We start from the raw sequence: 19,021 nt of genomic DNA on the forward strand, positions 1-19,021 counted from the left end.
GATATAATAGGCACATTCCCATCAAGGGTATTCACAGTCCACCAAGAAATGCATGGGTTCATGTACTTGCAGTGTGGACCCCCTTACAATATGCAAACAAGCTTGAAGGGTTTTTCCAGGATCAGAAATAAAAAAATAAAATAAAAATTCCCACCTGAAACAGCACCACCATCGCCTATGGTAGTATCTGGTATTGCAGTTCATCTGTAATCAAGTAACAGGGCTGAGCTGCAATTCCAATCACAGCCATGGACAAGAGTGGCACTGTTTCTGGAACAGAAAAAAAAACAAAACACACCATTCTTTCAATCCCTTTAAGCAGTCGCTAAACAGTGACAACTGTATAATAATTTTGTATTAGGTGGACGGAATGGAGGTGGTGAATAACAGAACGAGAAAACACACAGAACAGAGTTCAAAGCTTATATTTTATAAAATAAGTTATATACTCAGCAGATCAAAATACGGTATTCTTGCCCCTGGTACTATTTCTAACAATCTCCTTTAATATCAAGAATAATCTCACAGCATTTTATAGGTTCTTATCACATTACACTCACTGCAGGCAGCCATTTTTTTTTTTTTTGCATCAACCAATAATCCATATTTAGTATCAATGCATGAGGCGCGAGACACCATGTGCCTCATGGATGTCACTACTAATTTTGAATGGATCTTGGTATAGCTTAAAAAATGGCTGCATCCGATTCCGATCTATCATCACATGCAGAACCCGTGGTCCTCTACTTCAACCTAGTAAGACTTCATAGTGTACCTACTTTCTATGGTTGTGTCATCTCATGAGTCAACATCCAATTACAATCCTTACAGGAGAATCCATACTACAAGAGTATCCATACTACACCCTAAAGGGTTAAGGTGAGGGCTATACATCTACTGCCATGTGCTGGTACAGAATAAGACCTGCCATACAACATTGGGGTCGGATGACGGGCAAGGATCCCACAAGGTTTCCACCATAGTGATCTCCAATACAAATCTCACCTTTTGTCCCTCAGAAGTCAAGGGAAAATTGGGATCTGTAAAATTGACCACTATGGTGGAAGAGACTACTCAAATGGAAAAATCGGGCTCCACCAAAATGGAAGAGAGTAGTCAAATGGAAAATAAGGCTCCGCCAGAATTGACCACTATGGTGGAAGAGAGTAGTCAAATTTAAAATTGGGTTCCCCCAAAACTGACCACTATGGTGGAAAAAAGTAGTCAAATTGGAGGAAAGTCACATGAGGTCATGCACCAGGCTCATGGCACTAGTAGCCGAATATCCCTCTACCCTCAAGGTTTTAAAATATAATTAAAACAGTTCTCCACTACTGCCAACTACAGACAAAGAGTCTACAATGAACAGGATCCATCTGGTAGGTCCGTACTTGATGACGTACCTACTGTATGTTGGCTGTGTCTAATGGAGACCTGATGGTAAACTCCAACCTTCTGAAGAGCCAACAGTGGAGAACCCCTTTAAAAGATCTCATGACAAAGTATCGCAATCAGTAGAAACAGACACATAAAAAGGACACAAAAACAATCTGCATAACACATGGAGAACAATACAGCGAGGTATCTGGAAAGCATCAAGAACAAAAGGAAGCACAATACAACGCAAACACAGATCTGAGAAAGCGTTACGTCTTAAAGTTCTCTCTTCCCTTTATATTTGGAATTTTTTTTTCTGTCTTCGTTTTAGTCAACACAAGGAATGAGTATTAGCTTCTGGTTAACGGTTAATAAAAGCTCAATTGTGAATCGCATCTTGATATGGATATATTCTGTTAAATCAAAATGCCACAAGCAGGCTCACTTCACATTAACTCGACATAAAGGAAACTCGTAAACTTCCCGAGTCTCCTCTCTTCCTTCCAACACTTTCAATGTTCTCCCAGCTTTATTCTGTCACCTTCCGCTTGGATGGTGGAATTAGATGACAGGGAATATCGTTGGGAAGCTCATGGCCTTCTAATTTCACCTTAATTAGGTGGTTGGCTAAGGCAAACTCCTCATCGTCCAGCAAACCATCTTTATCTATGTCGGCAAGCTTCCAGATCTTTCCAAGAACAGTATTCGGCAGCTTGGACTTCATCATTTCCTTCTTAGCATTAGCACCAGTGATTTTGCCATTGACGGGAGACAGAGTGTAGAAGATCTCGTCATACATGGGCTTATCTCTGGCTACTACCCAGTCCGCATCGTCAATGCCTTCACCTGCCCCTTCCCCATAACCGTGTCCAAAGGGGCCATTTTGGGTACCCTCAAAGGCACCTCCTTTTACCATCTGGACTGGTTTCTGAGTTTCTTCTTGTCTAACCAGTACCATCAAGTGGGCAATGTCATGGGCCAGCATCTCATCTACAGTCTCCAGGAGCTTGCTCTTCAGAGGTTGAAATTTGTTAAAATCTTGGGATTGCAAGAGATCCTAAGTAACAAAAAATATATTTAAAAAAAGTAAAGCTTCTGATAATGATAAAGAAAATGACAGACACCAAAACTCCCTAAATATATTTTATTCAATGCTACAGATTTATTGATTCTCATTGAAGACAAAAGGAGAGCCAAGGAAGGATGAGCATCCAATGGAAGGGGAGAGCAATGGCCAAACTACTGGGTGAGGCAGTAAAGACTAGGCCAGAATAGTATGGAGAAGCCAAGGGCAGGGTAGAGATTGTGCTTTTGGAGACATATACTATAATGTTCCTAGGTTGACGCAGAAGACAAAAAATTTTGAAACAAGAGGAGAAGACAGACAGAAGAAGTGAAAGCGCATACAAAAAGAAAGCCAGAAGTAAAAGCCGTAGTTCTACTGACAGGGTGCTAAACTTTACCATATGGGTATCAACACATGCCTGAGGGTGGCATAAGCGTCAAAATGGTGGTCAAATACCATAAGCCTTAACATTTTATGGAGGATAGCACCAAAGTGGTCACTGGGGTAATATCCTTGATATCCAATATATTAAAGTTCTGTTTACTTAAGTTTAGGACAGAGTCTTAAGACTGGACTACACTTTGAGCTTCCTCGTCAGAGGCCTATTTTGGACTTAAAAAGAGAATGGAGGTCAAGGGCAGTTAAAAAATCTAGATGGTCAGATGTGGATGATGGAATTTTTGGAAAGACTTTAAGATAACAGTGGAAAGATTTTGTTCACTAGATCTGCCAAGAATTGGAAAATCCAGTGTGCGCAAGAGAGAAAGGAAATATGAGAATGTTTAATTTCCCTGAGCCCCTCTATGTCCGAGCAGTCCAAATGCACAACAGTGAGGTGTACCTGCATCTTCTTCAGGTTGGGAAAGTCTCCTGGAGAGATCTGATGTTCTCGTTCAATTCGAGAATAAATTTCCCCCAAACTTCCAATCAACTCTTTCTTCTTATTGTCTTTACCAAAGACTGACGGCATCTCCTTCTTCAAGGAACTGATAATGTAGGCGTGGACCTGAGGGTGAAGAAGAATAAGGTTGTGTCATGTGACATTCATATTAACATAAGTCTACTGCAATATTTCCAGACCGCTGTAATAGTGGAAGGTCCATACTACACAGCCAAACTGCTGTAATAAGGGGCGGTCCAGACTACGCAACCAGAGTACTCTTCTAGAAATAGACCCAGACAACACAACCAGACTGCTGTTATAGGGGTGGTCCAGACTACACAACTGCTGTTACAGGGGGAGGTCCAGCCTACTGTTATGGGGGTGGAGGTCAAGGCTACACAACCAAACTGCTCTTAGAGGAGGTGGTCCTGACTACACAACCAAACGGTTATAGGGGGGAGATCCAGACTACATAACCAGACCGCTGTAATAGGGGGTGGTCCAGACTACATTACCAGACCGCTGTAATAGGGGGTGGTCCAGACTACATAACCAGACCGCTGTAATAGGGGGTGGTCCAGACTACATAGCCAGACCGCTGTAATAGGGGGTGGTCCAGACTACACAGCCAGACTGCACAGCCGGACAGCATAACAACCATAAACATATATTTCTGAACTTTCACCAGCAGGGAGGCACTATTGTCTAAAAGTTCTTCATTTTTTCCAGAGCAGGGATCATATACGATGTCCACTATCGATTTATTACCAATGTACGATTCCATTTTTCACACAAGAATAGCGTCACACGATTTCCTCTGACTGTTTCACCCCAGGAGGAGGTCACTGCACTATAAGGGCAGATATTCACAGCAGGAGCAGGAAATACCAGACGTGAATTACATCTCAATGGACTCGGCTTCAAGTACACAAACTGCAGTTTTAAAATAGACCAGCTCCTCTCTGTTACTATTAAAAGACAAACATTTCAAGCCCATTGAAACTCACTTTCTCGAAGGGAGAACAATGGAATGACATTAACCCCTTGTGTAATTCAGGGCCACTAGATTATAAAATAAAGTCTGCTTTATCTTAGAAACAGCTTTTTACTTGTCTGGTTTTGTGGCTTTATCCAAGTAATTAGATAAGAGCTGCAATACCAGGCACAGCCATAGAGAAGAGTGGCGCTGTTTCTGGGGAAAAAGGCACACTATTTTCTAATCTCCATATGTAATGATAAGAACAATGACATAATTCTTCTCTGCAGTCAATATAGTGTGCACCAATCACAGTTTCTGAGAGCAAACCAGCTGTACCCCAGATCACCCCCCAAACAATGATTGAGTTTAAAGGGTTAAAGGGAAACCCAACCCAATTTCTGTTACTCCCAAAAATGTGAAGCATGTGCAGAGAACATGCCTGGACGGTTGAAGGGGGTGCAACAAATATACTTTTATATTGTCCCAATACTACACATTTAAAAACAAAAAATGAGTAACTTTACTTATAGTCTTCATAAAGAAAATAAATAAAAAATAAATTATTGTTTAGTGCAGGGATGCGCAATCTGCAGCCCTCCAGCTGTTGCAAAACTACAACTCCCAGCATGCCCTAATAGCTGTAGGCTGTCCAGGCATACTGGGAGTTGTAGTTTTGCAACAGCTGGAGGGCCGCAGGTTGGGCTGTATACAGCTCCTATGCAAACATATGTTTCCATGGTTACAGACTACAAATAAAGCCTGTGTAGTCTGATCCCAAACTCTACTCCCTCTAGCCATAAGCAGTGAGTTGTAACTAGAATTCCCTTCACCTGGGGCAAATTATTTATTTGCTGCTCTTCGACCTGTATCTTAATGACCCCCCACTGCCTTGGCTAGCTTTTTACACCCCTCTGGCACCCAGCACTCGAGGCACATGTCCTGCTATATCAACTATCTACGACCCTGAGAAGACAAGCAGAGAAAGTGAATAAAAAAAAATAAAAAAAAAGACTGCAAAATCAGACTACATAGGGTTTGTTTGTAGTCTGTAACCATGGAGATGCACAAGTTTGAATAAGAGCTGCATACACAAAAATGTTTGGAAGCATGTTTTTTATTTTTTTAAATTGTAGATGCATTAGAGCAATATAATAATGTATGAATGCAAAGGCATGCATATCCTTTATGTAGAAATTAGATCTACTCCTGAGTACATATAACAAATTTTTTAAATTTTTTGCGTGTTTTTCTCATGTAGTTTTTGAGGCGGTTTTTAGACACTTTATTTTATTTTATTTTTTTAACCAAGGGTGTTTCACTTCAATACAAAGCTTGAGGCTTCTGGCATGGATGCGCTGGGACTTACATGGATCGTTTTTTATAATTCCCATTCATTTCAATGGGAGATTCAGTGAGGACTCCGCCCCAGGATAGGACGTGGCGCTTCTTTTTTTTTCCACGTGGAAAAAACGGCAAGTGCTGCTTTCCACTGAAATGAACAGAAGGCTGTTTTGAGGCATTTTTTTTGTAGCCGATTATGGGGCAGAAACGCTCCAAAAACGTAAGTGTGAACTGGCCCCTAAACTACATGACTTCATAATCTCACTGGAGCCCCCTGTTGGTTCACTGAATGTATGATCCTGCAATGTGGCAGATACTGTATAATGTCTAGATCAGACACTATAATGATGTTTTATGTAGACCCTGTTCAGATGTATTCCAAGCCACAGCCAGAATTTTTCACTACCGCTCTGGGTGTGACTAGAGTAGAAGACTTCCTCTAACTCAAAATAAATACAAGAGTCTAAAAACTCCCATTATATGTAGATTTAATCTGAATAATGGGAGTATATATTTTAACTCACCTTCGCCAGGCGCGCTCGTTTGATCAGGTCGTTGAGTTTTCGAAGAGCTGCGTTACGTGGAAGACTCTGAATGTCCCTGAACAGGTCCTGCTCTTCTGCCTCAAACAGCTTGCGGTTTTCAGGAATGAGGAGCGGGTGCGACCAGAACGAGCCGATGTAGACTCTGATCACCTCTGGAGTGTTGACAATTTTGCCCAAGGACCACATGAGGGCGCCGTAAACCCTCATCAGCTGCTGGGTCTCGATCTGATCGGCCTTGTTCAGGACCACGCGCATTTTGTCCTCGTGGTTCTTCAGGGCTTTGATGACTTCGGAGAACTCGTCGGAAATGTCCAACTTGTGGGCGTCGAAAAGCAGAATGATGCGGTCCACTCTTTCGGCAAACCACTCCAACACTGCGGCAAAATCATAGCCTGTAACGACAAAGGTAAATTATACTGTTATAATATACAGGATGGCGGTAAAGAGTTGTGAAGTCATCTCATAAGGAGGCACTCCACCTAAATTAAAATAAATGGTCTTATTATTGTAGTAAGAGATAGAGATAAGTAAGAGGTAAGTACTTCCGAGCTTGTTGCTCTCAGTTCTGTTGATACAGACCAGTTTCTAGGTAGGTGCCTGTGGGTACTGGTTCTCATTGAGGAGATCTAGGTGATGTGTGTAATCTTACAAGCAATGCTTTGTGGGTAATAAGTATGCAAATTATCTCTTTGGTAGGCAGAAAACGTGCCATCTATAGATGGTGACCCTGTATGTGAATGACCCATAAAAGAGCCTCGAGCCAAGCCAGATTGGATGGCTGATATCCCTAATCATGTTTCATGGGTCTGGAAGAGACCCATTTTGCGCAAGTGCTATCTGCCAGTGACAGCCATAACGACAGCCTAGGGACTTACTTTACACAGTTTTTTTAATTTTATTTCTTAGCTGGTCTTAAAAGGCTATGTACACCTTTGGGGACAATTTATTTTTATGACTACATTTTACTCATTTGGGGCTAAAAAAAAATAATCATATTTCAATTGGTCTTTATTAAAAATATTGAGCCAATCTGTCACAAAAAGGTTAACTGTTTTTCTAGCTGTGTGCATCCTACTTTCACTTTGAGGTCATCTAATAACCCTGATCTCTAAATTACTAAGAGGTCATCAACACTTATTTAAGCCACATTCTTATCATTAAGATAAGGATTGAGCTTTGATGAGTGTTTATAAGGTCTGAGAGCAGAGATAAGGAGCCCGTCAGCTCCCCTGTCTGACGGAGCAAAGAGAAAATTCTGATCCTGCTAATATAGAGGATCTCCGCTCTGTACAGAGAAAAGGACTCCATATTTTTAATAAAGTCCAATTGAAAAAAATAAGGATTTTTAGCTCATAATGAGTACATTGCACTAATAAAATTAAAATAAAATACCCCAAAAAGGTGTACATAGCCTTTAAGTGTGGTTTAAATAAACAAACTGCTGTTGTTGGATCTGTCATTCTTATTATGTGTTTCTGGAACATAATGGTGTCTGGCTGTAAATAGGTGTTGATCAGACTCGCTCATTTTCTCTCTCGGGCCTGGAGGTACCACTTCTTGTTTAGGGACAATGAGGGTCTTGATGGTACCCCCACCAGACATCCAGTGTCAATAACATGTGAACATGCAATTTAGTGCAGGTATTAATATGTTACACCAGTTGGATGTTCATGTGTTCATAAGCTAAGCAGTCATGTTATTCACACAAACTAAATTAAGAATACAGAGAAGACCAATAAGATCAGTCAACAGCAGTGTCCCTGCTTGTTGATGGGTTTCAGGCTGCCCAAAAAATAAATAAATAAATTATATTATATAAAAATTCTAATTATTTGATGCATTCGAGAAAACATAGGTAAAAGTTAAGAGGTAAAGATGATATTTTGATGACCTTAGCTTGGTTAGGTTGATTATAGCACCGTAGGAAGTGCAGCTCTGGAGCTCAAACTGCTGCTCCGAGTTAAACAGCCTAATTTAATGGTACCTCCGTATTCAAGAAAAGCAGCAATTTTGGGCACGCTCGGCTATAAAAACAAATGAAATCAAATGTAAATTAAACTAAATATAAAATTAAACAAAAGTAAAATAAAATACATTAGAAAATAAACCCTGCAGGTCTTTAGAAGACAGAAGGAATGAGGCACAGGGGTCAGATTGGCATATTTTATATTATTCCTTGGAATATATTAGGGAAAAATGAAAAGTTTTCATAATGTGATTAATCAGCCGTTTTCTGAGCAGCTTTAGTCATTTGCTGCTGAGACCGGAAGCCGTATTGTTGCGAGTGCGGTTATATGCGTCTGGGGTTACAGCATTAGTGGATGTGATTGCTCACAGGGGATCCCGGGGCAGATATCATCACAGAGCGTTAACTGCAAGAGTCAACACAAGCAGCTCCTGAGCCCCAGACGCTTCCTCAGGTGTCTCTATTCCTTCCAGCAAGTTTTCTTCCTCCGATGGAAAGTGTGAATAATGGGACTTTCACGGTGTTTTCCACTCTCCATAGCGTGCACACCCTGCCGTACTCTGGTTATGACCCGCCATCTGACTGCAGGGGAAGGTCATATCAGAGAGATATATTCTTAGGAGGTAGAATTATAGCAGATATATTTTTGTATATAGGAGCAGTATTATAGTAGTTATATTCTTGTACATAGGAGCAGTATTATAGTAGTTATATTCTTGTACATAGGAGGCAGTATTATAGTAGTTATATTCTTGTACATAGGGGCAGTATTATAGTAGTTATATTCTTGTACATAGGAGCAGTATTATAGTAGTTATATTCTTGTACATAGGGAGCAGTATTATAGTAGTTATATTCTTGTACATAGGGGCAGTATTATAGGAATTATATTCTTGTACATAGGAGCAGTATTATAGTAGTTATATTATTGTACATAGGAGGCAGTATTATAGTAGTTATATTCTTGTACATAGAAGCAGTACTATAGTAGTTATATTCCTGTACATAGCAGGTAGTATTATAGTAGTTATATTCTTGTACATAGGAGCAGTATTATAGTAGTTATATTCTTATACATAGAAGCAGTACTATAGTAGTTATATTCCTGTACATAGCAGGTAGTATTATAGTAGTTATATTCTTGTACATAGGAGGCAGTATTATAGTAGTTATATTCTTGTACATAGGAGCAGTATTATAGTAGTTATATTCTTGTACATAGGAGCAGTATTATAGTAGTTATATTCTTGTACATAGGAGCAGTATTATAGTAGTTATATTCTTGTACATAGGAGCAGTATTATAGTAGTTATATTCTTGTACATAGGAGCAGTATTATAGTAGTTATATTCTGGTCCATAGGGGTCACCTCTTGTATATCTATCAGATCAGATGATGCTGGAATTGCTGGTTAAGTGGTTTAGGACATTCACAGGCCTTTTTCTATCAGACCAGGTCAGAGGTAATGGAATTTCACTGTTGTTCTAACAATAGGATATGCAGAGTGCCGGATTTACAGCAGGACAGAGCGGGATTACCACCCTCACTTGTACTGTTCGGGCAGGATTAGACCACTTTTCCATACATTGTGTGGAGTCACCGGACGCCGCTTCCTCTCCAGCGGCGTTCGCCTCCCGCTACACTGCGGCCTAATCCAATTAACCCCGCAGAGGGGAATCAGAACAGAGTTCAATATATCACATTTATCACAATTAGGAAGTGTGTCCTGGAGTAAATGATATCCTGGTTCAGCCGTTGTTCCCAGGAAGGCGTATCGATGCTTGGTAAGCACGCTCATCACATGAGTGACCCTTTGTAGAGATTTTGGAGCAAATTCCTAGAAAATACTTGTAAACAGCTTGGACTGAAGATTGGGTAACATTTATGACAATGGCTGGAAATGCCGTATGATTGGATCCTACAGAATATGGGTCATTGGTTCTTGGATACTAGTAAAATAGCATAAAAGCCATTTTTCAGACTTAAAGGGGAACTCCGCCTAAAAATAGTCTCATATATAATAAAGTAAACCTTAAACGGGTTGTCACTACGTACTACCGCTTTATTATGAGGGATACTTTGGTGGTCAGCTGCAGTTCTGGCTCCGACCAAAAGGCCCAAGTCCCCAGGAGTAAGAATCACCGATTGCTGTTGGCTGTCCACTGGCTCACAGGAGGGAGGCCCTGATTAGGGGCCCCTTTCCATGATGTCTATATACCTAAATATGGCAAATGGACAGAAGTTGTGCTAATGAGACAAACAGGATGATTTCGGCAACTTTCGAATATATCTTGCATTTCAGTTCCTCACTATTGTCAAGATCTCTGCTTGCAGTCAGTGAATGGAAAAGCATTCTTGGTTGCATACAAAGGCTAAGAATCCACCCCGATAATTTTTTATTTTTTTTTACAATATTTTAGCACAGGTAAGAGTTTTCAGCCTGGAGGTGCAGGATGAGACAGATTTATGACGCTATTCTAGCCAGGGGTGGGAAACCTTCAGCTCTCCAGCTGTTGTGAAACTACAATTCTCAGCATGCTCTATTTATTTCTATGAGAGTTCCGAGAAGAGCAGAGCAAGTATGCATGCTGGGAGTTGTAGGTTCACAACAGCTAGAGTGCCGCAGGCTGCCCACCCCTGTATAGACTGATACATTGTAGCACGTCACCTAGGATTTTAAGTTGACAATAACGTTTCCATTCAATGAGTGGAAGCAGAGCTCTTAAAAATTGTGAGGAACTAATTCACAGTCTTTACTTACAAGATTGGACAAAATGAATACAGATTTTCAAAATATTTCTGATAAAATGAATGAATTTGGATTGTTTTCCAAATTGGACACGGTGCTACCATGCAGATCTCTATGGTGCCTTTAGGTACTGTGCTGGATTTAAAGGGGTTGTCTCACCTCACAGTTACTAAGGCGAGATGAGACTAAGCCCCCCCCCTGACCATCAGGTGTCCGGGAAACAATGGATCGATCTGGCGCTGGCCGTTGCATGGGAGCTACTGAAACAGCGTAGCAAGGCATGCTGCTTACCGGCTACCTGATGCAGACCAGACAACCCCTTTAAAGCCTGCACAGTACCTGAAGCCATCACAGAGGTCCCCATGTAAGGACCAGCTTCAATTAGACATGGTCTCACCAACGTGAACAATCCAAATTCATTATTTTATTAGTTTTTCAGAAAGCACAAGGACCTGACTGAGTTAGGAGAACATGTGGGTCCTCATCTTCTCAAAAGAGGACTTGTGACCAGAACAGGTCCAACCATGAAGCTCCATAAATACCACTTTGAAGTGATCTGGTGTCAAATCAACTGATTTACAAACCTTGCCTCATCCAATGTGGGGAGTGACTACTATCTTCACTTCCAAGGTATCTGTGTCCCTGACTTAACACCTTGGTTGGATGATGACTTCTCGTGTTTGGTACATGCTCGAAGCCCAAGCACAACCGAGTCTCCTAGACTTAATGGTCTCTCCAATTGACCTTTTCACCCATATCAAACTATGGAGGCCAGCATTGGCATGGACTTATTCCACTCTTCATCTCAATGAAAGTTGCATCAGAGGACTTGGCTTGTGCAGGAATCTTAGACCTGGGCTCACACAACTCAAGCAGCCATGTGTTTCTACCAACTTTACATACAGGTTGCCCCATGGTAGGTCAACACCAGACCTTCAGCAGAGGTGCAGACAGATTGGGTAACCACATGCTGTGACTCAACTCAAGTTGCAGTCCAATAGAACTGAATGGGTAAAGTTGCCCTACTGGCTTTATTCTCCTTAATCTCTATTGCCTTGGGGTTACATAGCTTTGTCATCTTATAGATATAGTAATGGACAAGCATTGGAAGATTGCCGGAGGTTGCGGATCACTAGCTTCTTCGAGAGGTCGACTAAGGACAAGCCTGAGACAAAAAGCTAAGATTCAAGAATTAAAAAACAAAATAACCCACAAAACTTAAGAGGCAGAGGGGTCATTTGTCATCTACGAGTACGTAGGATGGTGGAGCTGGCATTTCCTTCCCTTTCGGGACAATAATAGGAGACTGTGACTTCCTCACAGCACATGTAGGGTAGGGGCTTTGATGTATTACAGGTATCAGGAGGATTCTTCTATAGTTGTACTATTTATAGGGTCCAGCATAAGGCAAGGTCAATGGGGTTAAAGGCAACTCCACTCAAAACCCGAGTTGTGACTGCAGTTCGCCCCCAAACCCCTCTATATGTTACGCTCACAAGGTTCTCGGCAGCTGAGATATGGGGAGCTGTTTGCTGGGACCTTACCCTGAAGTGCGGTTTTAGCTTTTTCTGTGCTGTCTATGGCATACAGACAACAATCATGTCACTATCACAGGCAGATGTAGTATTATGGCGTGAGGACCCCACCATACTGCCCCCCCTCCCAACTGTCACCTCCTGTTTAGCATAAGTGGGGTACAGGCAAGAATAATATTATTATTATATAAAGAAGCCTGTCCTTTAAAGGGGTTGTCAGGGCTTTTACTATTGATGACCTAGCCTCATGAGAGGTCATCAATATCAGATCGGCGGGGGTCCGACCCCCAGCACCCCACCAATAAGGCGCGCGCAGTGCACACGTGCCATCTCCCTTTGCTCTTCCTGTTCGATGCTGCTGTCTATGGTCTGTGCCATAGACAGCAGCAGTGGAGATGGCAAATGCGCACGCCGTCTCCTCAGAAAGCTGATTGGTGCTGGGTGTCGGACCCCCGCTGATACAGTATATCTACATAAGTGCGAGTTACTGTTTTAATGCAAAATGCACTGCGGCACTTTTACATTGCAGCAAATGCTAAGCAGCGGTTACTGCAAAATGTCAATGTTACATTGTCAGAGCTGTTAAGCAAATTAATTATTCATGCAGGGACGAAGCCGAATCCCTTTGGTTGTATTTTAGTGCAAAAAGCGCTTGTGCGTTTCAATACCTCCGTAAAGGCATCTGCGCAGACTGCTATAACCATTTTCCACTTGTGCTGGATAAGAGAATAAAAAAAACACACAAGAGAAAACACATGAAACATGCAGAATATATCGGCAGACAGACTCCTTGCTCCATCCTGAGATACTGCGCGGCAGGGACTGGAGCGGCTGCGCTGGAGTATAGCGGATTTCATTATTACATTTCCTGCTCAAAGACAATATCTCGGACAAACCCGTCACCACCGCTCCGGATAGGTCTGTTTTAGTTACTACTTACGTTACAGATGTAATAATTCTGGAGCATCTATTCTTATCACTCTATGTTGTGTCATTCATTTATTATTCCTGCTAGAAGTTGAATGAATTGCTAGAAGTTCGCAATGAAGTCGAGCTGGGCATTACCAATGGGGGGGAAGGGGGGGTCCCTGCACAGTCTGACACTGGCAGCACTGATTGGATAATGTCAGACTGAGCAGGGACACCCCCAACTGGTAACATCCATCTGAATCTTCACTGCAGACTCCTGGAATCCTACAAATTCTGTTATAATTGTAAATGAGCCGTTTTGTCTTCTGCATATAAGACAATAGAGACCGAAAGACATTTTTCATCCTTCATTGTGAGCCTCCCCTCATATAAAGGGAGACACAACTCTGTATTCCGAGATTTACATGCAGGGAGTACAAACTTTCAAAAAAGGTTCACTCTTTGCTGTGGGGCTCTGCTCACACAGGCTCCAAGGCTGCAGTCCATGACACCGTGCCGGATCCACTGGTGAACCACGGACCCCACAGAGTTATAATGGGGTCCATTGATGTGCTGTTCTAGTTCTCAAAATGATGGTGGAGCCTCCAATAAAAAGGCAAGATGCAATGTAAATAAAGAAAATAAAAATAAGACAAAATAAAAAAATAAAAAATGTAAGCCTTAAAAGTTGAATTCAAAATCTTCTCTTGATCATTGCTGACTTTCCAATTCATTTAAACAAATTAAGACAAAAAGGGATCAGAGTGAGAAGGCAAGGAATGATGTTAAGTTTCATAATGGCGAGTTCAACAGGCATCCTTAAAGGGCATCTGTCAGCAGTTTTGTACCTATGACACTGGCTGAGCTGTTACATGTGCGCTTGGCAGTGGAAGACATCTGTGTAAGGCCTCATACACACAACCGTTGTGTGCATCCGTGTCCGTTGTTCCGTTTTCCGTGATTTTCTGCGGACCGTTAAACTCAGAAAATGCACCGTTGTTCAGCCCCATCCGTGACCCGCGTTTCCTGTCCGTCAAAAGAATATGACCTGTCCTGTTTTTTTGACGGTCAACGGTTCACGGACCCATTCAAGTCAATGGGTCCGTGAAAAAACACGGAAGCACACAAGATTGTCATCCGCGTCAGTGATCTGTGTCCGTAGGCTACTTTCATACAGACTGATCCGCAGATCCGTCTGCATAAAAGATTTTTCATTGCAGAGTTTTCACTTCATGAAAACTCAGATCCGACAGTATATCCTAACACAGAGGCGTTCCCATAGTGATGGGGACGCTTCAAGTTAGACTATACTACGAATTGTGTACATGACTGCCCCCTGCTGCCTGGCAGCACCCGATCTCTTACAGGGGGACTGTGATCCGCACAATTAACCCCTCAGGTGCCGCACCTGAGTGGTTAATTGTGCTGATCACAGCCCCCTGTAAGAGATCGGATGCTGCCAGGCAGCAGGGGGCAGTCATGTACACAGTTCGTAGTATATTCTAACTTGAAGCGTCCCCATCACTATGGGAACGCCTCTGTGTTAGACTATACTGTCGGATCTGAGTTTTCACGATCTAACTCAAATCCGATGGTATATTCTAACATAGAGGCGTTCCAATGGTGATGGGGATGCTTCAAGTTAAAATATACCCTGACTTTACATTGAAAGTCAATGGGGGACGGATCCGTTTGCAATTGCACCATATTGTGTCAACGGCAAACGGATCCGTCCCCATTGACTTGCATTGTAAGTCAGGACGGATCCGTTTGGCTCTGCACGGCCAGGCGGACACCAAAACAACCTTTTCCTTCATGTCCGTGGATCTTCCAAAAATCAAGGAAGACCCACGGAAGAAAAAACGGACACGGATCACGGAACTACGGAACCCGTTTTTGCAGACCGCAAAAAAAAAAAAGAGTCGTGTGCATGAGGCCTTAGTCTGATGTTCATATGTGCCCGCATTGCTGAGAAAAAAATATGATGTTTTATTATATGCAAATGAGCCTCTAGGAGCAACGGGAGCCTCTAGGAGCACCATCTCTGTCATTGTCACACAGTCTGCACTTTGCTCGACAGGGCTGAGCAGTGAAAACATTATCACACTTGCCTGGCCCTGTCAAAATGCTAAATGCAGAGAGGGCATACATTTTTCTCAGCAATGCGAGCACATATATGGACATGGGACCAACGCAGATGCCTTCAGCTGCCAAGCGCACATGTAAGAGGTCAGCCAGTGTCATAGGTGCAAATCTGCAATTAACCCCTTCACACCTGCCACCATACATGTACGGCGGAAGTCGGCACTTTAAAAGATGTTGTGGTCAAATGTGACCACGGCATCTGGGTGGTCCAGAAGCAGGAGACACGCGCTCCTGTAACAGAGTTCCCCGGCTGAGATCAGGGAACCTGATGCATAGCGTAATAGCCGGAAGCCTCAAGCAGGCTTTGGTAGCTATTGCTAAAATATACTAATACAGGCCAGCAGGTGTCAGCACTGTATTGTTATATTGTAAATCAAGTGTTCAATAATGGCTATTATAGCAATCACAGAACTCAATGCGCAATATAATGATTGCCAGTTATAATCAACCAGGGTGACTTAATGACTTAAAAAAAAAAAAATTATATTATATACACACACACACACACACACACACACCCCATTAGAAAAGCCACGTGCAAAAAAGTGCCCCTACTATTAAAATAACAATTTTAATTCAATATAGCGAATGGCATAACAAAAAAAAAAAAAAAAAAACACAGCAAATTTGCTATTTCTCCCCCCTTCCCCCCCCAAAAAAAAGTTAGGGGTCAGAATATGGCGATCAAAAAAAAAAAAAATAATAATAATTTTTTTTCCCCTCCAGAGTATTAAAACACAAGAAAAACTACACAAGTATGGTATCATTGTAATCATACTGACCTGGAGAATGAAGGTAACATAGTGAACGCCGTAAGAGAAAAACCCATAAAACTGTGGCAGAATTGCATCTTTTTTCCAATTCCACCCCATTTGGATTCCCCCCCCCCCTTTTCCCACTACATTGTGTGCAACCGTAAATGGTGCTATTAGACAGTACAACTTGTCCCGCAATAAATAAGCCCTCATAAAAGGCTAAGTGAACAGAAAAATAAAATAAAAAAAGTTATGACTGGGAGTGAAAATGAAAACGCCAAAAAATGGAAAATTGCAAGGTCCTCTAAGGGTTAAAGTGGAACACTCTGGAGAACTGAGGATCGATGCTCCTTATTTGCTGAGCCCTGACTGGCGAGAGACCCATTACTTTCTATACACGTCCACTATGGACAGATACCAACAACCCTCCATAGAGGCAGCAGCTTATGGGGGCAGGTGTCAGATTTAGACACCCCATTACGCCTTCTGGAAAGTAGCATCATAAAAATACACATCCCCTTTAAAGAGGACCTGTCTTCTAAAATGTCTGTTTTCCATTTGTATCCTTCATGTAATAGCAATTCTAGAGCAGCATCTATTCTCATAATGCCGTGTTGTGTTCCTCTATTCTAGCTCCTGAACATTTAGGAATAAACTGAAACCTGGGTTTTACCATATAACTTATCCAAATGGCTGAGTCCCTATATAGTCAGCAGTGATTGGACAGAATCACAATGTGCAAGGAACACCCCCTTCCCCAACTGGTATAACAAGTTATCCATTTACTCATTAACTTCCAGGAGGAATATTAGAGGAACGGCACTATACCAATTTCTAAGAAAAAAAAAAATCCAAGATTTTATGAAGAATGCAAGCATTTACTAAGACAGACATATCAGGAGAGAGGACAGAGCCCCTTTAAGGATATGCACTGTTTATAGAGGACCGTATAATTACAGGTTTGCTCCAGTAGAAGACTCTGATTACATAACTGCCCTGTCAGTAGGGGGCACTGTACTATGCCAACACTTTTTCTTTACACACAGCTTGCAGGCCCAGCAGGAGCGTGGACATCAGAGGTAGCGTCCGCGGTCACTCTGCGGTGCGGCTGCAGAAGGAAAACACAGCTGATGGGGCAGACTGAGCACTCAGCCATCATTTATCATGTTCTGACTCCGCTTCTAGCACCAGGAGGAGCGACATGGAGAGCGGTCACCGACAACCAGTGGAAAGTTACAGACCGCTGCCAAAGCACGAAGATCCCAGTCCAAGCAAAGCAGATGCTGTGAGCTAAAAAAATGAAAGCGCTAGGATAGAGAGTAGCGATGAGCGAATAGATTTTGTATGAAACATCCGAAGTCGATTCGCTCATCCCTAATAGCGAGCAGTCAGACCTAGAATTATACTCCAGTCACCTCTAAAGCTGCATTTAAAATTCTGCTCCTGCCCATTTGTCTCTGACTACACTACCTTGCTGCGGTCCGCTGTTTTAGCCCCTACAGCAATGCATTGCAGCAGAATGCCCTGTACCTTGAGCTCTCAGCAGCCAGAAGAGCTAGAAGTCCTCACACCATTTGTAAAGACTAGTGATCTCCATAGTGAGGACCCTGGCAAAGAGCTGGACTATGAAATCGGGGTCTGGAGGTCGTATTGGGTTATCTGGAATATTTTGGGATTGCAGGTCGCTGTAATCCACCCCAATTACAGGCTCAGAAGCGATAATCCAGAGACACGGATGACGATTCCTTATTCACAGAGGTGTAACCGGAAAGGGACAAGTCTACAAACAAGGACAGTGACTAATATCCTGGAAGCAGCACTGACAGCGTCCAGGATTATCATCGAATTACCGGTAATATACAGGAAAGCCAGGAGGGGCCTCATTTAATAATGCTGTCATAGATCTGACAGGAGAGGTTCTGGATTATCAGATATTCTGGATTACCGAACAGTCATAGAAAAGAATAGGAGGGGGCCTAATACTAATGACTGGGTTTCTGGTCCTTTATCACTTTTGGCTAGGGCTACACAACGACTTGTGGCCGCACAACATTAATGTCGCACCTAATGACAACAGGTTGGCATATCTGCCAGTTCCACATGCGATATCAGTAGGTGCAATGTAGCAGCGGATCTTAAGGCGCTCTGTAGTCCTGGCCTTGATGGGCATGGAATAGTGGGCACTAGTAGGTCCCTGGCGAGCGCCAATTTGGGGACAGATGGAGGAGAACGGATTGTTAATCAGTTTTCCAGTGTCAGGTTCTTCTTGCAGCCGACCCATGTACGGAATAGGAGTACCTCGTAGTGTGGGCAGGTCACCAGCCCTGGCAGTCCCTAAATATATGTCGCACTCCTGGAAAATATTTAGCAGCGAGCCTCAAACACTATCACATCACCTCGCTAAATGGCGGGGTCGGGGGATATGCATGACATTGCAGAGAGGTATGAACGGAGAGTAATGGTTACTACTGTAAATACTCACACACGGATGCCGAATATCACTGAGGTTCTAATGAAGGGCAAGGGGCAGCCGTAAATTATACCCGCCAGCGTGGAAAGATATATCGCCTTCCAAATTTAGGGTGAGGTGGGAGTAGTGAGCAGTTAGTCCCGTCTCCTCCATAGTATACCCCTGTACATATGGCTTAGAAATAATAAATGATGATATCCCTGGAGGGCAATGAAGGGTCTAGTGGTAACAGCCATGGTGTTTTAGGGTAGTAAAAAAGTGTTAAGGATATAATAGCCCTGGTGGACTAGGGCTATGAAGT

At 42.5% G+C, this 19,021-nt stretch overlaps 1 protein-coding gene across 1 annotated transcript in view; it reads right to left on the bottom strand.

Annotated features, from left to right (window-relative positions):
* Positions 1-409: 409 nt before the first annotated feature.
* EHD3 (EH domain containing 3) overlaps positions 410-19,021 on the bottom strand; it is a 40,824-nt gene continuing 22,212 nt past the window's right edge. The window contains exons 4-6 of the mRNA XM_044288994.1: positions 6,171-6,583; positions 3,285-3,449; positions 410-2,434 (exon numbers count right to left, since the gene is read on the bottom strand). Of these exons, the coding sequence (XP_044144929.1) occupies positions 1,907-2,434; positions 3,285-3,449; positions 6,171-6,583 (1,106 nt within the window). The 3' untranslated portion in view covers positions 410-1,906. The remainder of the gene's footprint in view (positions 2,435-3,284; positions 3,450-6,170; positions 6,584-19,021) is intronic.

The sequence above is a fragment of the Bufo gargarizans genome, chromosome 4 (assembly GCF_014858855.1).
Source record: "Bufo gargarizans isolate SCDJY-AF-19 chromosome 4, ASM1485885v1, whole genome shotgun sequence".
Taxonomy (NCBI): Eukaryota; Metazoa; Chordata; class Amphibia; order Anura; family Bufonidae; genus Bufo; species Bufo gargarizans.